Raw genomic sequence first — 18,983 nt, 5'->3', positions numbered from 1 at the left:
GCTGTTAGAGGGAAAACACGGTGAGTTCAGTGCATTGATGTGACATTGTCCTGAAGGATTTAGTTATTCTTTATGGTTAAAGAAATTGTAATAATTTATTCATATTTATTATAAATAATTCTAATTATACATCTTGCTTCCATGTTTGTATCTTGTGTCACTAAAAATACATTTTATTTTAGTTTTATACATCGATTAATGACCTGCAGAACCCTCCTTATCATATTAAGTGATTCATAATTGTCACTTTATGCTTTCTCCATCTCTACAGTGATGACATCCTTGCATTACATCCTTTAGGTTCATTTTCTGCAGGCAGGTTTCTGACAGAGAACAGGCAGATTTACACTATAACATGCAGCGTTCTATAGATGGACACATAAAGAAATGAAAAATTACATGTATGTGCTAACTTTCTAAACACTTTGTTACATTTATGATAAAGTAGATTAAACACATTTATGTCGGCCTTGGCTCATAGTGCTTGTCTTTAAATTAACTTTGTCTGTTTCAGGTCCTGCACTCTCAAAGACTGAATGAACCAGCATTGCAGCCATGGGTCACTGTGAGCATCACAGGGAAGGTTGAAGCCGCCCACTGCACCTGTGAGGCCGGAGTCGTGGAGACCTGCAGCCACGTCACTGCTCTTCTGTTTAAAGTAGAAGCAACAGTGATTATCTGTGGCACAAGGACTGTTACAGATGAACCTGCATACTGGGTTTTGCTGGGTAATGTGACCAAGATACAGTCAGAGGTTGGCCATAAGATAGACTTCTCCTCTTCAGCTGCCCAAAAAAAGGCTCTTGATCAAAACATAAACAGACCATCTGTAGTGACAGGTAAAAGGTCCTCAAAAAAGAAAAGTCCCACCTGCTACTGTGGAGGAGTTGTCACTGCTATAATGCCATAATGTTTTATCTAGGGGTCTAGATTTGTGCCTGTAGTGCACTGCCGTGTAAATAATTTGCATTTACTGAATATGTAATGACTGAGTATCACTGTTCAAAAATTGAATAAAGAAACAAACTAATATTTGCCTCTTTTTTATTATTATTAAAACCACTTTATAGAACATCACATCAGGTACAATGATGATGTCATTTATAGTTTACAAGTGACAAAATGTTTACATAAAATCATGACAGTGTTTACATGATATCACCCACTACTAACATTACTTTAATTACTGTATCTTTTGAAAAAATACCGCTATTTATACAGCAAACGGAATGTTTAACAGGAGCAGGTTTCATTTTTCCCTGGTTTTATTATCACACTGTTCACCAAACGCAGCAAACCTTCACCATCTTATCCTGAAGGGTCACCTCTTCACCCTCACATGGAAGAAGTAATCTGATTGGCATGGTGGTTTGTTTGAAGCAGGACCCTTGTGTAGCGCTGGAACTCAGTCATGATGTTTCATCCATTTCATTGGCTGGTTTGCTGCAATGATGCCAAATAATTAGCATCTCTATAAATAGAAGGTAGTTCTGCAAAATCACTCAGTAGGATATTTGTTTTAATTTGCTATGAGCTCAGAGCGCATCGAAAATAAAACTAATAGGCTATAAAGAGTGATATGAACATATTTAGAACTTACCGGAATGAAAATGTCTGGAGCACCAACAGATATTTGGAGATGGAAGAGAACTGGAGCTCGTCTCACAGCTGCTATCCAGGCTAGACGCCTTCGTTTGCTAACATCGACACACGAGCTGCCTCAGGTTGCTTCCAGGTTGGGAAAGAATGAAAAGATAAACCCTTTTCAAGCTTATTCTCTTGCCGGTCGTGTGATCGAACATTGCAGCCGACCACACAGCAAGAACGAACCATGGCTGTTGTGTGTGCTTTCGCTCCTTTTTCGCTTGCGCTTTGTTTAGACCCCCGAAAATGGCGGATCGGGCCAAAATCCTTTCCACGCCCACCCCCGCGAGTCAGCCAGTAATAAGCCATAAATATTACTGAATCACTTTAAACCAATAATGTAATAATTCCCAGGTCTTGTCCACACATATGTGGGTATTTTGTAAAATGCTGCTTTTTCTCAGTGTTTTGGCCAAAGAGGTGAAACTTTTTAGATGCACAAGGAGAATGCAGATCACCCGACCCGCGCCCCGGCCAGCGGTCTCAATAGACCAAGTACACAAAATCCTGAGGAAGATCAACCCCCGCAAGGCAGCAGGACCAGACACCATCCCTGGACAGGCCCTTAAAGCATGTGCTAACGAGCTGGCTGATGTTCTCGTCTCCATCTTCAACCTTTCCTTCAGCCAGAGCGTCGCTCCCACATGCTTCAAAACCACAACTATGATCCCTCACCCCAAGAAAAGCCCAGCCACCTGCCTAAACGCCTACAGACCAGTTGCACTCACTCCAATTATTGCAAAGTGTTTTGAGAGAATGGCGCTGGCCTACATCCAGAGCAACATCCCAGACACTCTGGATCCCCTGCAGTATCAGGTCCACGTCAGACGCCATCGCTGCTGCCCTTTACTACTCACTCTCCAACCTAGAAACAATGACTCCTACATCAGGGTACTATTGGTTGATTACAGCTCCGCCTTCAATACTCTCATCCCACACAAACTCATCCACAAGCTGGCAAAACTCGGCCTGCACCCCACCCTCTGTGACTGGCTACAGGACTGTTTGACTGGCAGGCCGCCGTCCATCAGGATCGCCAACAGGATTTCAGCCAACATTACTACAAACACTGGCGTCCCACAGGGTTGCGTCCTCAGTCCCATCCTCTACACCCTGTACACCCACGACTGTGTCGCCTCCAACAAAGAGAACATCATAGGAGGCGGCTTACAGCAGAGAGGTGGCCGGTCTGGTGTCATGGTGTGAGGACAACAACCTCACCCTCAACACTGATAAAACAAAGGAGATGAAAGTGGACATGAGGAAGAAGAGGAGGCCTCACCAGCCGCTGTTTATCCGGGAGCGTGAAGTGGAAAGAGTGAGCAGCTCATCTCAGAGGACCTCACGTGGACACTGAACACCACACAGCTGGTCAAGAAGGCTCAGGAGAGGCTTTCCTGAGGAGGCCGAGGAAATTTGGTTTGTCTGCCAAGATCCTCAGCAGCGTCTAGCAGAGCAGCACTACTGCTACGGACCGCGAACGCCTACAGAGAAGATCACCAGGACTCCGCTGGCCTCTCTGCAGAGCATCTACCATCGCAGACTCCAGAGGAGAGCCCACGCACCCCCAACACTGTTCACACTTCTGTCCTCGGGGCGAAGGTGAAAGTGATGAAGTGAGAAATCTAGAACATCTCGACTCAACAACTCCTTCTTCCTCACTGCCATCAGACTCTTGAACAGCTGAACTACCTCAAATGCAATTTTGCACATCAGGACACTTTGCACATGTTTTTTGCACATTAAGCTCCTTTGTACATCCGTCTACTTTGACATCTGCACACCACACTTGTCTTCACTTATATTTTGTACTTATTTATTTATCTTCCATTATTTTTCTGTCCTTATTTTTATCTTATTTATCACATTCTTTTTAAACTTTACCTAACTTGACATTTGTGTTTGAACAGCAAATGGAGGAATTTCATTGCACAGAGAAACGCTATTTCTTCTGTACACATGACAATAAACACTTTGAATCTTGAAGGCGAGTCCTTCGTCTGTGTGGTTAGGGTCACATCTTCTCTTCACAGCACTTGGGTTTGGCTTTTGCATCGTCATGTGGAGATAATTCCCCAAACTAAAGCTGAAACCTTCATTCAAACACACGCCTGCATGTTTGATCGTAGCCTCAGTGAACCGCTCTATCTACACCAACAGACGGGGTCGAGAGGGCACGTGTAGGTTAGTCTGTATGCACAGTCAGCAAAAAAAAGCAAAGCCACGCAGCTAAACGTGCGCTAAACTGCTGAAATCTCAAATGTTCGTCATTTGAACAGTAACAGGAGCGACTCTTGAATTAGTTCACTTATAATGGAAGCTGTGGTGAAACTCGAGGGTGAAAGTGGTTGTAGGCGGAGGGAGGACGGTGTTTGTTTCTGAGCTGCTCTGTGGGGGCGTCGGGCTGGAACCCGGCGGTCAGAACAAGACAAACACTCGCCCACTCTCTGCTGAACGTATGTGCACGGCAACACGAAGGCTCCAAAGTGGAGGATCGTTGCACAAGAAACTGTTTCAGTCCAGCTGTGCAGCTATGTTTAACTTCGCTTTCATTGTGAAGTCTAATTGATGTTTATTTGCTTTGCTGCAGCTTTGTTACTGCGGCCCAACGTTGGTATTAAATTAATTAAGCTTTTATCATTTTACCTTGAAGTCTAACTGGGCACAGCTTCGTCACACTTATTTGAGCTGAGCTGTTTTAGTAACCTGACTTGTGCTGACTTGTGCAGAAAGAGGCTTCTTTGTTTATGGTTCTACACATTTTCTCAGCAAACAATCATTTTCAAACTGCACTTAATGATTATAAAATACCAGCCTGCACCTAACAAGTTATAATCTTTGGCTCTGAAATCAAACAGCAGTATGCTGCTGCTCCAGTTCTTTATGACGCGTTTTCCCAGCTCGTTGGTGTTTTTGTGCCAGACGGCGTGATTGTTTAATTTTCCAGATGTTTCCAGGGGGCCAAATGATTGGTGGAGTTTGAAACTTCGCTGTCAGGTTTAATATAACAAAAATATAAAATATAACAAAGTTTCTTGCACTGTTGCTAAAAAAAAGTCTCCTTGTACAGTAAAAAACAACAAATGTGATAATAAATATGTCTGTCAGTAAAATTTATAGTTAATTTTAGATTCACTAAAGTAAACATTTATCCAGAGGCTTCATGACTTATTTACACCATGTGTACGCTGTCAGTGTTTTTTACCATAACTGCTGTTCTGTGTGAGCTGTGACTTTCAAAGTAAAACCTGTGTTGGTGAAGGGGACTCGCTGTATGCAGAAAGTATTTTGGACTGTAAAGTTAACATTAAGAGAAAGTACTGCATCGTAGTATTACTTCGAGAGGAACTTTGGCTCCTTCCTGTTCATTGAAGCTAAATAACGTCCCAGCAGTGTTTTCAGTCTGGCAGCTTGTGCAGGGAAACATCCTACAGTTTGAGAAGCAGCTTGTCTGTCAGACTGTAGGATGTTTTTTACATTGCGTGGCGGCAGCAGGCACCGAGTTGATCATTAACCAGCCAGCAGAGGGGTGGTAGTAGTCGGGTCCAGGCGCTACGCTGTCCAGCCTGGAGAAGGTTGGTTTGTCTTTCTTTACTTTTATTTTATCTCACCTTTTAAACCCTTTTGATCCCATCTTCTGTCTCCACGTCGGACAAAAACCAGGTGAGTTCAAGGACGTCTTCATCTACTGAAACCTTTGTGCATTTAATCTCTAGAGAAACATTTTTAACTTTTAACTACAATATCTGTACGTAAGTTCTTACATGTTGAAGTGCACTCTGCAGAGCAGTATGTATACAATGGTGAGCCTCCTTTTATGTAGTGATGGTGTATTTATGCGGTTCTGTTCTGTGTATGCTGCGTACTGCAGCCAAAAGAGGTTCTGAAACAGTAACCTTTAGTCTCCTGGTAAACACAGCAGCCATATCTGAAACGTCAACTGAGTCTGAACCTAGCGAGGGAGTATTTACATATCAATAACCCTGAAAGCTTTCATACTGAGGAGCATAGGTGTGCAGATGTTCCATCTTAAACTGGTCCAGGCTATACTGGGTAATACTGGATGTTCCACATGTAGATTTACTGTTATCTTTGGTTCCTAGAAGATGAGACACAACTGTCACCACAGGGATGTTCTGGGTTTCCTTTAGCATTCAGAACAGGACGTGAACCCTACTTGTTCAGCGTTTAGGTCCAGTACAGAATATTTCTGAACCAGTTTCCCTGAGCCCCAGGCAAAGCTGGACTGGCCATCGGGCATACCGGGCAAATGCCCAGTGGGCCGATGGTAATTTTTCGTTTTAAATGGGCCGACGTTTTGTTGTTGTTGTCGTCTTTTTTTTGTAACCGTGTAAACAGTGAAAGGTGGCGGATTGGACAGATTGGTAGTGGCTATGGTGGAGCTTTCACAGATTCAGTAAAATTAGCAAGTGGTGGAGGCCAGCAGGTGGATGGGGGAAAGGGGAGGTGGAGAGACCCGAGGCGGCCGCTGGTGCGAGTGTCAGGTGAACTGAGCTTCAGGTAAGAAGTTATGACCTGCAGTCTGTCTGGTCAGATATAAACCAAGTTTAGGTGGAGTTTATTTTCGTTGTGCTGACTTTTTACAGTAAGTTACAATAACTCGTACTCGCTAGCTAGCATGATGGAGTTTCTATACAGCTGGGTGGTGCTTTGATGTTACTGATAGTGAACTTTATTTTATTCATAAGGTTAGTTAGTAGAGTTGCCAACCGTCCAGTAAAAAACGGCATCCTCTGGTATTCAGAGTTAATATTACGCGTTTCCTATTGAGCTGAAAATAAACGCGATTTGTCTCGGACTTCAGCTACAATAAAAAAAAAGACACAAAGCTGGAGTGATTCTGTCTTTGCTGCACAGCTGCCTCTTCTTCTCTCATTCTCCCCCCTCCCTCTCCTGCTGCTACTTCAATCATGAAACTGATCAATGATCAGCTGATCAGCTTTTCTCTCTTGTTTGTTTATCGCCCGCTTTGCACCAGAAACAGGAAACCAGCAAATGTCGCGCTAAACAACAGCAGCACGTTTAAGCTTGATCAGCTGTTGTTAGAATTTATTTAATATTAATTTCTAGTATCAGCTGATGTTTGCTGGAGCCACAGCTGTAAAGCTGCTGGTCTCGGTTTGGATATGTGGTGAGAGGGAAACACTGTCCTTACTGAATCATCAGAGCTGAACAGGTGATGGAGAAACAGGTTTACCTTTTAGGTGACATGAATGAGTTGAAGTTATGAACTGTTTCTGAGAGAGTCTGTGAAGGTTCTCAGTCATCCAGGTCATCGTAGTCGTCTGGACTTCTTTAAGTTGCTTGAAGATACTCCCACTAGGTTTAAATCTGGGACTCTCCACCATTTGACCTTAGAACTGAAGAAGCTTCTCAGATGAAGGTGAAACATCTTCAAGCAACTTAAAGAAGTCCAGACGCTTTTCTTTGCAAGCTCCTTTGACTGTTTCTGAGAGACAAATAACACCAGGATCCTTTTCTATGTAGCTGACAGCTGGTAACTGTGCAGGGGCGGGTCTAGCAAAGTGTTGCCAGGGGGGCAGGTAGGGCATTAACAGGGAGAGGGGGCACAAAGAAATACTTTCTTATTCTCATTTAAAATGTCTCGCTTTTAATAAATAATTATCCGAATCTTACAACCAAAGTTTTCATCTGATGTCAAATTTATAGAAATTCATTATTGCACATATTAAGTTTTTTTCAGGGTCCCAACATAATTTCCTCAGAAGAAAGTACCGTACATGATGCCAGTATTTTCCCACGTTTTCTAGATACTGTACCAGTACTGTGTGTAAAATGCCATCAAAAAGTCAGTTAAGTTTGATTCTTTCTCACCTGTCTTTCTGTCTCCTTTCACTTTTTAAAGCCATGTTAGAAAAAAATGCTGTTTATTGATGTGGTAAATAAATAGTTTATGAAAATATCACTAAATCTGTCATTTATTTTTAATATTCAGTAATGGTCATGTCTCACCTCTAGTCTTCTCTGTTTTCAGGTTTCCACCATGTGTTGTAGAAAGTTCAGGAGGTTAACTCGACCAACTCTTTGGGTTTCGGCTAAGTACTGTTTAGAATACCAGAACAGGGAGGATGGTGTAGGTTTAAGTTTATCAGATTGATACATATATACCAACAAGACAGTGTCCATCACTGTGACAACGACGTTTGTTTTCATTCAAAGGCTTTATGGTTTTTCCTGTAACACCTGGTGGGCCGGTCTCTAGTCGGGCTGGTTTCTTTGTCCCAGTCCAGCCCTGAGCCTCAGGTGTACTCTGAGGTGTAACTCATACACTGTGTTAACATGGTAACATGATTTTTAAAACATTGTTGTTGTTGTCTAGCTCATCACATCAAAACACAAAACAAGATTGGGATGGCGAAACCAGCGAGTGACATCACTGTAGCTGCGCTCTTATTGGTGCAAATGGAAAAACCACTGCTGGATAATATTTTTTCAGCATTTCTGTAGCTGTGTTCTTTCTGGTTAAAAGACTTAAATTAGTAATAAGGAAAATAAGAAAGTAACATTTTATAAAGTAAATAAATAAAAATCAATGAATTGCACCCAGTGGGACTTTCAGTGGGAAACTGGTGCCTGAATTCTTTTAATCAGTTAAAAACTCAATCAAATCTTAAAAAAAGAGTCTGTACACGTATCTGGGATGTCTCCAGGGTCGGACTTTGATGGCTCTTTCCATTTCCATTTTGCTGTTGATGAATAATAATTCTCATTAAAATGAAATATGTTCTTCTTCCTTACATTTTCAGGTTGACTGTTCAAAGATGAAGCTATATCCTCTTCTTCTCTTGCTTTGTCTCTGCCATCTGGGACTCACTGTAAGAAGAACCTCAGTCTAAACAACTAAGGGGAAATACTTCCTGTGTAACTGTACACTAGAAAATAACCCAGTCTATTCTCATGTCTTCAGGAGGAGCCCAGTCCAGCACCTACAAGTGTCAGTATAACAGAAGATGAGGCGTCAGAGGGTGGCAGCTGTGGAGGAGCGTTCAGCCCTGAGGCACACAGGGCCATAGGAAAGGCCACCGAGCAACTGGGTTTGCAGCTCCTGGAAAATCTTCCTGTTAGTTCACAGCAGCCCAACGTCATCCTCTCACCGCTCAGCCTAGCTTTTGCCCTCGGTCAACTCACCTTAGGTCAGTTGTGGGTTAGAGGTTCATCTCTTTATCTGACAAACGTTGTGAAATATGATTTGCGAGCACGGTCACAAGACGAAACCTGTGAAATTCTTGATCACTTCCTGAAAATATGAAGATGAGGCACTGGTCTGGGCTTTACTGTCAACAGTGTTAAAAATGGTCATTTCCTCCTTCTAATGAAGTTTGATATTTGACTTCGTTGTATCCAGTGCCACACAGCAAATCCAGCATGTCCAAATTAACACTGTCAAATTTGATTTCAACACTATTAAATGTTCTCACTTTCATTGGAACTTTGTTTATCAAAAGGTCTGACATAGGTGAGCTGGTAAATGCAAATAACAGCATTCTCATCACTTATTTCTTCAATGCAATATGCATGTCCTTCATTCACCACTTTGTGAAACTTCAACGCACTTCTGCTCTCCCCCATATTCCATCTTCACAAGCATATCCTCTGTGGAGATTGAATAAAAATTAGTTGACACTAATTAATGGCACAAATCAAGCACAGTAAAAAAAAGGAATCCTCTTTGAGCCATTACTTGTGTAAAGTATTTTCCCAAAAGACAAGGACACAGGCAACAGGTAATACTGAACTAAATGTAAAACCTCAACCTTTTTCATTTTCACCTAAACCGTGTGCACAAAACTCTGGAGGGATCTAAATGCTAACGTAGAACTCAGTCAGGACGTCTGCTACTGCTGTTTGCTCGTTTTTTTTATGGGGGATCATTTTCAGGCTTCAAGTAGCACCATTATACCAACATTTCACATTCTAGACATTGTTTTAGGCGTATTTGCCCAAAGGTTTGACTGAAAATTCACATGCAAGCTTTTTTTCAAGGCTGTGGTATTTGCCCACAAACAATACCTTTCAGCTAGCTAAAACACAATATTATGCTATCAGCGAGCAACATGGCTAATGCCTTTCAGCTAGCTAAAACAGAATATTATGCTATCAGCGAGCAACATGGCTAATGCCTTTCAGCTAGCTAAAACAGAATATTATGCTATCAGCGAGCAACATGGCTAATGCCTTTCAGCTAGCTAAAACAGAATATTATGCTATCAGCGAGCAACATGGCTAATGCCTTTCAGCTAGCTAAAACAGAATATTATGCTATCAGCGAGCAGCATGGCTAATGCCTTTCAGCTAGCTAAAACAGAATATTATGCTATCAGCGAGCAACATGGCTAATGCCTTTCAGCTAGCTAAAACAGAATATTATGCTATCAGCGAGCAACATGGCTAATGCCTTTCAGCTAGCTAAAACAGAATATTATGCTATCAGCGAGCAACATGGCTAATGCCTTTCAGCTAGCTAAAACAGAATATTATGCTATCAGCGAGCAACATGGCTAATGCCTTTCACACAGCTTTGTCTCAACTCCAAAGAGCCACAGAAGTAAAAGCTAATAATAATAATTGAAACAATCTTTGAAAAAATGACTTACCAAGCATGGCAAACAACTCAAATATGTAGAGCAAAATGTTCTGAAACGGCTTCACTTCAGCTTCGATTGGAGCCTATGGTGCTCGGGGCGGAGTCTGTGAATTTACTCTATTGGTGTCATAACCCCTGTAGGAGTTCAGAGGTCAAGAGTTAATGTTTCCATTGTAACACCTCCAGGTTTGACATAGAAACACTCATTTTTAACACTCGATTTTAACTACTATCATTTTACACCTCAGAGTTACATTAAAAGAATGTGACTCTACTTAGAGTAAAATTAACTCTAAGACTACTAACACCAAAACATGTAACACTTTTGAATTTGCTGTGCAGCTGGCTGAAAGTTTGGTTTGAACTTAAAGTGAACAAGAGAGACAGAATTAATATCAAAATAGGAGAAGCACAACTCCTGAACCCCAAACAACAGAAAGTCTGCCAGTAATTCTGATCTGGTTTTAAATGTGGTTTCATTCAACTACAAAGAAGCTGTTTGTCTAATGTTTCTTTTTTCTGTGGCAGTCCACATGCAAAAGGAACAAACATCATGAACACCAACAGCTTACATTTAGTACTTTTCCACACAAGACAGAAGCAGACATGCTGTGATGAAGTTCAGGAGCTGGTATTGATTTTATTGATTTTATTATGTGATCTGATTTTTCTCGAAGGCGCTCGCACTGAGACAGAGAAGCTGCTACTAAAGACCCTTCATGCCCACGGTCTGGCATGCTACCATCATGCACTGGGAAGCCTTGTACCTCATTTTAGCCACACATCGTTGGAGGTAGCGGCACGCATGTACCTGAAGCCAGGTATGAGATGATGAATATTGTACTTGTGGGGATTTATCGTAAGATTGGTATAAATCTGGACTTTCCTATCCTTTCCCTCTCAGGATTTAAAGTGAAGGCGTCCTTTGTTGAAGAGTCTCTGCGCAGGTATAATTTACATTTGGGAAAGTATTGCACAAAGTTCCAGAGAAGCAGCCAAGTTTAATTTGGAGACAAAAGACACTTTTTTGGTGGAATAAATGGATAAATCTACTTTGTTTCATATGTTCTTGTTTGTTTATGGTTTTACAGTTTGCTAGGTGGTGCAACAATGCTCAAAATCAATTAAGATATTAAGAAGAAAGCTAAAGAGGGCCTGAGAGCATGAGCAGAAATGTTCACTGCATAATACAAAACGTCATGTTAAAATATATAATTTTATATTTGATGCAGGTAACAAAAATAGGTAAAAATGAGAATAGATACCTCTCTTAAATGTCTGTTCATTACTTTTGTCTTGTATGTGCCATGTTGATATGAATCTTCCAGGTACAAATCACAGCCTGTTCCTTTAGTCTCTATGGACGAGGTCAACCAATGGGTGGAGAATGTTACCAACGGACACATCCCCAACTTCCTGGAAAGTATTCCACATGACGTGGTGCTTATGCTCATGAATGCTGTATACTTCAAAGGTGACCCACTCCACAAAACAAAACTCGTCATTATTGTGTTTTACAGTCAGAGAAAAGATGGAAAAAAGCTGAATCTTTGCTCATTAACAGGACAAATACATCAAAGTTTTCTAACGGGAGAAAAAAGCTCTCACAATTGTGAAAATTGCAAAAAACAAAAATCTGTCCTGGCCAGGGAGGACATCATTATCAAGAAACAGTACCACTGTCATATAACCAGACAGCACATTGTGCAAACCAGGGAAGCATCTATGCTATTAATGAGCACTGTAAAGACAAGCCGTGATGCAGTGTGATTATCTGCAGCCGCTTTAACAAGTGAGAAATAAACTGAATTTAAGTTGCTAATGATTCTGACTTTTTTCCACTTTTCATCAGGTCAGTGGCAAACACAGTTTGACCCACAAGCAACATCAAAGGGAGAGTTTTACTTGGACAGCCAGAACTCTGTGTCAGTGGACATGATGAAATCTGTCCAGTACCCTTTACGCCTGATGTATGAGTCCAAGCTGGAAGCACAGGTAACACCAACGTCTGGGGTAGCACAACATTTAACATAGACAGAAACCATGTGATATTTGTTGTTTGTGATAAGATCTCAAGATTAGTTATTTTTTTTAAATTCTATAAAAATCTTAAATTTGTTTGTCTTATAGCAGCTGTGGAAGCTCACCTATGCCATGCCTTAATCCTGAGAACCAAAGAAAAATGAATCTTCCTATTAAACCTTTTTTGATTTCCTTCCTCTTTGGACATCTTGACTTCTTAAAGAAGTCCAGACGCTTTTCTTTGCAAGCTCCTTTGACTTCCTCTTTGGAGTTAAACACACGAGATATCAATGTAAAGCCCCGGATGTCATCTATTTCAGCGGTCCCCAACCCCCGGGCCTCGGACCGGTACCGGTCCGTGAGTCGTTTGGTACCGGGCTGCGAGAGTTGAGGCTCAGGTGTGAAATGTTTGGTTTTCAGGGTTTTTATCGGTTTTCAGCGTTATTTTGTTATAGTTTTTATAGTTTTTATCGTTAACTCGGTTTTCCTGGGTCTTTTCACGTGTGTTATGAATAAATCTTCTTTTTAAGTACCGGTACTAGTTTTATTTTGTTGTATTTATCCGCGACACCTTAAAGGCCGGTCCATGAAAATATTGTCGGGCATAAACCAGTCCGTGGCGCAAAAAAGGTTGGAGACCGCTGAGCTATTTAATACACCAGGACTTATTAGTCCCAAAAGTTGATTCTGTTCATCTGGACGTTTTCAGTGGGAGAAACGTTTCGTCACTCATAAGTGACTTCTTCAGTCACAGCTGACTGCAGCTTTGCCCAACCTTATAAACAGTACATTTGCATAATGAGGTCAGCTCCTTGATCATTAATATACAACTTGTCATGCTCACTGATCAATGGCCATGAGTACCATTCACAGGGAGTTGGGGAATGGCTGCAATCACAGCATGTAAGATGGTGACAGATGGACCCTTAGGCCCCTCCTCCATTCAGAGATGGTCTTTCCCTTTTCACGTAAATGGCCTTTTTGACTCCGCCCTCAAACCAGCGTTCCTCCCTGTCCAGGATGTTACATCCTCATCCTTGAAAGAGTGTCCACTGGCCTGTAGGTGTAAATAGACTGCAGAGTCCTGACGAGGTCGCTCTGCTGTGCTGGTCCGTCCTCTCAGCCAGAGGTTGTTTGGTTTCCTCGATGTATAAATCCTGGCAATCCTCCTGCACTTCACAGCGTACACTATGTTACTCTGTTTGTGTCGGGGACCCGATCCTTGGGGTGGACCAATTTTTGGCGCAGCGTGTTTTGCGGTTTAAAAGCCACAGAGACTCTTTGTTTAAAAAGGACGTATTAGGATAGCTCAAAGACATCAAAAGATATAGACCAAACACAAAAGTACTTTACAGAGGACATAAATGAATAGGCTGGTTCTCAGGAGGTTAATCCATGGTCTCATACCAAAGGCAACAACAAAAGTTACAAATGATTTCTCAGTTTCCCATCCAAAGTTGCAAGGCTCATCTTCCAGCCTGTTCCCTTCAACTTTTAGTTTATATGTTGAGATGAAGTTGGGGAAAAGACACAGACAAAGTATCCTTTTCTCTTGTCCAGGTTGCCAGTTTTCCCTTCAAGGGAAACACCAGCTTCTTAATCATCCTTCCCAGAGGAAACCTGTTGTCAGTGCTTTCCAAACTAAACATCTCCGACCTCTACAGATCTCTACCTCAGGAGAAACTGATGCAGGTGAACTTGCCTAAATTGAAGCTGGAGTACCAAAAGGAGCTCCAGGCGGCTCTGACCAACATGGGTAAGAAACTGAACGAGTCACTGAAGACATCTTGAATTTCGAGGATTTCCTTGGTCTTACAGTTGAGGACAAAAGTGTTAGTCCTGTTATGAATATTTTATTTATAGCCATGAACTGTTAAACAGAGCATGTAATTTCTACCAGTTTTTCAAAACATCACAGTTTTATTTTGGATGAACACCGAAACAAAATTATTAAACAAACAAACAAAAAACATAGTAGGGCTAAAGTTTTTAGATCTCCTGATACTGACAGGTCGCAGTCACTTGTTGTAGTTTTCAACAAGTCTCATATGCTTCTCCTGAGCAATCAAAGCCCATTCTTCTATGGCAAGTCTCTCAAGCTCCTCCAGATTTCACGGTCTCCTGACATTTACCTTCAGTTCATCACACACACTGGAAGATTTTCTGTCAAAAGTGTTTCCATATGGGTGTTAAAGGGCGTGGATGTAACCTATTCAACCCTAGATGGCTCCCTACAATCATACTGTGGGTGCTCTACAGAGAAACGTTTAGGTGACCTTTGACTAATCAGACAGTTGAAATTCAGTATTTGCAACTCGAATAAATGTTGGCTAAGTGCCACTTAAAGTTGTATTTAAACAAAATGGAACAACAGATAGCAGTTGTCCAACAGTAAAGTTCAGAATTTATTGACTCTTTATGAAACCGTGTAGCTTTGAGGTCAACGTTATGGAAGTTGAGATAACCACAGATTGTACTGGCACCCTAACATAAACTAGTTTGTCAGCACCACTCAGAGTCAGGATGGGTTTTATTTTAAAGATACTGCACAAACTTGAATGCTGATATGCTCACTTCTCTTCATTGCATCCACCACATTGCCTTTTCAAGGCTTACATGAACTCAATTATTCACTTGCACACTTTAACACACAGAAACACATGTACAAAAACTTAAAAGCCTTCGAGCAAGACAGGGTAAAGGTACATTTTTTATGCCTTAGTTTAGATTTCAAAATTACCTTATGTTATTTGGCTTTGACCGTTGACTGTACTTGAGTCTATATATATATATATATATATATATATATACACACATACATACATACATATTACTGCTGTCAATAGATTAAAAAAAAACAACTAATTAATCTTACAATTTTCTGTTATTAATTGCAATTACTTGATCAATAGCCTGGCTCCAATTACATTTTTTCAACTTTATATTTTAAGATTGTAGCAGATATTTACGCAATTCAATGAAGTAAATGCAGAATAAACACAAAGAATTATGCTGGAATTCAAAGAGAGTTTTAATAGTTTTCATCCATCTTTAACACAGTGAAAACTCACAAAAAAATCTTTAACCCTTTAAAGCCGGTGGGAGCTGCACGCTCTGTTTTGCGTAACTATTTTTAAATCCCTGTAGAACCGGAACCACGTGAGCTAGCGCAAAAATTTTTTTTGCATTTGAAACCGGAGGAGTTGTACTTACATCTTATGCCATCAGCTTGTCCTCGGTCACAGTTTCCTTCCACATATAACTTTGCAAAAACTGCATAAAAAGCACTTGCAGCAACAAAAACATAATATTCCAGAAACACGCTTTGCCGATCAGATCAGCTGTTTGTAACACTTCCTACGTTGAAACAGCAGCGCAAACGATCGCATGTCCGCCATTTCCTGCCCAAAACCGGAAGTGACGTCATTTTCGTGGAAAATGTAGTTTTTTACTTGTAGGCCTCGAAAGCCTATACTGGTGTTTTTATAAGTCATGTTTGACTTTATACTTTTCTGAATAGTTTCTGGGATGCTTAGAACTCGAATTGCACTGCTGGAAATAGTTTATTTTGATGCATATGCTGTTTTCTTTGCAAATTTTTCGTTTTTCCTGCAGTGTATAAAAATTGGTGTATCTCAAAAATAAAACTATGAAGACACTCAAAATAAATTTCCTGTTGTTGTAAACTATTTTTTGCAACTTTTTTGCATTTAAAGTTTTGAGGGATAAACCTCTTAAATTTCTCCAAGTTGAAATATATGTAAAAAAAACAAACAAAAACGATTTTCAATTCTTTTGTAGTTTATTGCACTTTTTTTGCAATTAGTGTAGTTACTATGGACTTAATGCATACATATTATTAAAATATGGGCTATAACAGTTGTATTGATGTATAGCAACTTGAAATGCTCCCAAAAATGGAACTACAGCATGTAAAAATATAAAGTAAGCTCTGGCGGACTTGGTTCTATGGTACGTCTTAAAGGGTTAAGTGATGACGTGATGAATCCTGCTTCCGGGCCCAAACGACCCTGCGTTTAATAAGGCTTTTGTGTTTTTAACATGTTTTAATGCTTTATATCTTGTTCTATTTAATCTTAAAAAGCCCCTAAAAACAGTCAGTAATCACAGTCGCCTTCTCTCGGTTTTTATTACTGCTAATCATTTTAAAGCTCAGTTTTTAAAACCTTACGATGTAACTACAGCCCAGCCCATGCAGCAGTATATAAATGACTAACCTCGTATTGTGGATGGATTATCTCAGTTGTTCTCCTGCTGAAGTTTGGTCCTTTTACAGCATCCTGCCATGCGATTGCATCTGTTCCTGACCACCGAGAACACTCACGTTAACTTTTACCGAGTGGAAAAAAAGTTAGCGTTCATCCTCCACCTTCACTGTGTTTATGCTATGCTAACATAGCTGTGTCGCTAGTGATCACGTAGCACATCATTATATACCAGCTAGCCAAACTTCAGTAACCCTACAAACGTCACTGCTGTTTAGTTTTCTGTCTTCATTTATGTTGGAAGTGACAGCAGAGCTGTACGTTTGAATGTTTCAGAAATCTCTCAGTCAGGACATGCTACATTATATTTAGATGGGAGCTAGCAAGCTAACTTCCTGCTAACTTCTATCTTCATTAAATTTAATAAATTCTGTTCTCATGGATCCCCCATCCCATTCGCATCCGCTTATCCTTTTCAGGGTCGCGGGGCGAGAGGCGGGGGTACACCCTGGACAGGTCGCAAGGCTAACACACAGAGACGCACTCACATTCACACCTATGGGTAATTTAGCCTATCCCCACGAAGTGCATGTCTTTGGACTGTGGGAGGAAGCCGGAGTACCCGGGGAGAACCCACGCAAACACAGGGAAAACATGCAAACTCCACCCCAGCCTGATGGTGGAATTGCACTCAGGACCTTCTTGCTGGCAACAGTGCTGACCACCGTGTTAAACTTAATTTTTACACCTGGTAGAGCAGCCACAGTGATCATTTTATTACAGATGAAAGAATTTAGACAGTTTTTCAACTGCAGCGGAGTTTGGGCCCAGACATGGCTAATAACGTCAGACTTAAAGACCTTGATTTTACCGCCACTGACTATTACTCCAGTTCAGCGTTCATGTTGGTCCTGAGAATGAAAAAAAGAGCCAAACTTATGAGATTGTGTGGTTCCACAAGTTGTTGTTACCTGCAGGGACTGACCAAGACTTGTTAGTCTGCAAGCGTTTGACATTTTTCTCTCTCTCATTGTATCTACCAGGCCTTGGCTCTCTGTTCTCTGGTCCTGACCTTTCTGGGATATCGGACCAGCCCCTCACGGTGACCGGCGTCCGGCACGCCAGCACAATAGAACTCAGTGAAGAAGGTGTCGAGGCCTCGGCCACCACCGTTGTGACCTCCATGCGCTCAGTCTCCATGTTCTCTGTAAACTCCCCTTTTCTTTTTGCTCTCGTCGATGACGCCTCCCTGACCCCCCTCTTCATGGGCATCATCACAAACCCTGCCCCCGACAACCCCATGCTGAATGATGAGTCCCACAACAAGCAGTCAGACAAACCCACCTCTGGTAATGGGAATGGTACTATAGACTTCCCTGAGTTTTGAACTGTGTAAAGTTAAAGAAAAGATTTTATTTTGGGAAAATAAACAATTTAGATTTGCTTACAGTACGGGACTGGAAATCAATATACATGTAAAAGCACTTCTAAAGTTCATTAATTATACTTGATGTCTTATGTGTTTTATCCTAACTCCTTCTCTGTAAAGCAAAATTAGCTTATTTTCAAAAGTGTCAGTCATTTTCCCTTTAAAGCAGATTTATGGCCCTTTCACGCTGGAAGCAGCACATGCAGCGCTGTGCTCTGAAACACATTCAGTTCTATTGTTTGCACCGCACAATAACGGTTTCCTGCTGTGCCAAGGAAAGCGCCAGCGTGGCAGCGTGAGTGCAGTGCATGCCGCATCTGATATGAAAGTGCATTTAGAATTACAGCAGAGGAAGCAGAGGAATCGGTTGTTCCAAAAAGTTCATGCAAAAACTTTTAACAATGACATTTTAAAACATTTTAGGTTTCTGATGAAGTGTTCAGTGACTGCTGGTGCATTTCAGAGCTTTACACACAAATTCATAAAAGTTGTTTGATACAAAAAAAACGTTTTCCACAAAATTGTGCATCATGAATGTTGTTTTCTTACAGAAGTTTCATTTTTAGTGTGTTGGTTTTATTTTAAGAGATGAAGTGGAATAAACAAAAAAGCTAACACACCTGTTACACAGTAAAAATTACCCACACACATTTTATCATGAAATAACCTACAGATGAGTTTTTGTATGCTGCAGGTTTCACAGGTTTAATGTACTTCGTACTTTAACAGCCACTTTCTGTGTATGCAGCTTTGAACTGACCTGAAACAATGAATGTTGGCATAGTTTCCAAACTACGTCTCTTGTGCATCTTAATGATTTTCCTGTAGTTTACAGGTTACTTTAAAGTAATCCGTCAGTCGTTCTGTTGTCTCAAAACACAGAAACAGATTTTTTCAGAAATTTAACTTAATCAACATCCAGTGTGAGTGACAGAACAAAGGAGAAGGAACGTAGCAGCTCACAGTTTAGCGGAGGCAGTCAGTCACACACGGTACAGTTTTTATAGATCATTTGTTTCCCTATCAATGCCAGCGA

At 41.0% G+C, this 18,983-nt stretch overlaps 1 protein-coding gene across 2 annotated transcripts; it reads left to right on the top strand.

Moving 5' to 3' along the window:
- Positions 1–5,109: 5,109 nt before the first annotated feature.
- Positions 5,110–18,779, top strand: serpinf2a (serpin peptidase inhibitor, clade F (alpha-2 antiplasmin, pigment epithelium derived factor), member 2a). 2 transcript variants are annotated; one of them, XM_085175275.1, is made up of 9 exons: positions 5,110–5,219; positions 8,433–8,501; positions 8,594–8,819; positions 10,948–11,091; positions 11,175–11,217; positions 11,599–11,744; positions 12,123–12,265; positions 13,853–14,048; positions 17,562–18,779. In XM_085175275.1, exons 2-9 carry the CDS (start codon positions 8,448–8,450, stop codon positions 17,903–17,905), a joined length of 1,296 nt encoding a protein of 431 aa, XP_085031401.1. In that variant the 5' UTR covers positions 5,110–5,219; positions 8,433–8,447; the 3' UTR covers positions 17,906–18,779. The 2 variants fall into 2 exon arrangements, with proteins under 2 accessions (XP_085031401.1, XP_085031400.1); XM_085175274.1 differs by having other exon boundaries at positions 5,162–5,307; positions 17,562–18,778.
- Positions 18,780–18,983: the final 204 nt, after the last annotated feature.

Source organism: Neolamprologus multifasciatus, chromosome 10 (genome assembly GCF_963576455.1).
Source record: "Neolamprologus multifasciatus chromosome 10, fNeoMul1.2, whole genome shotgun sequence".
NCBI classification, from domain to species: Eukaryota; Metazoa; Chordata; class Actinopteri; order Cichliformes; family Cichlidae; genus Neolamprologus; species Neolamprologus multifasciatus.
Note: the sequence above shows the minus strand (reverse complement) of the source record. Positions and strands in the feature narration are given on the sequence as shown.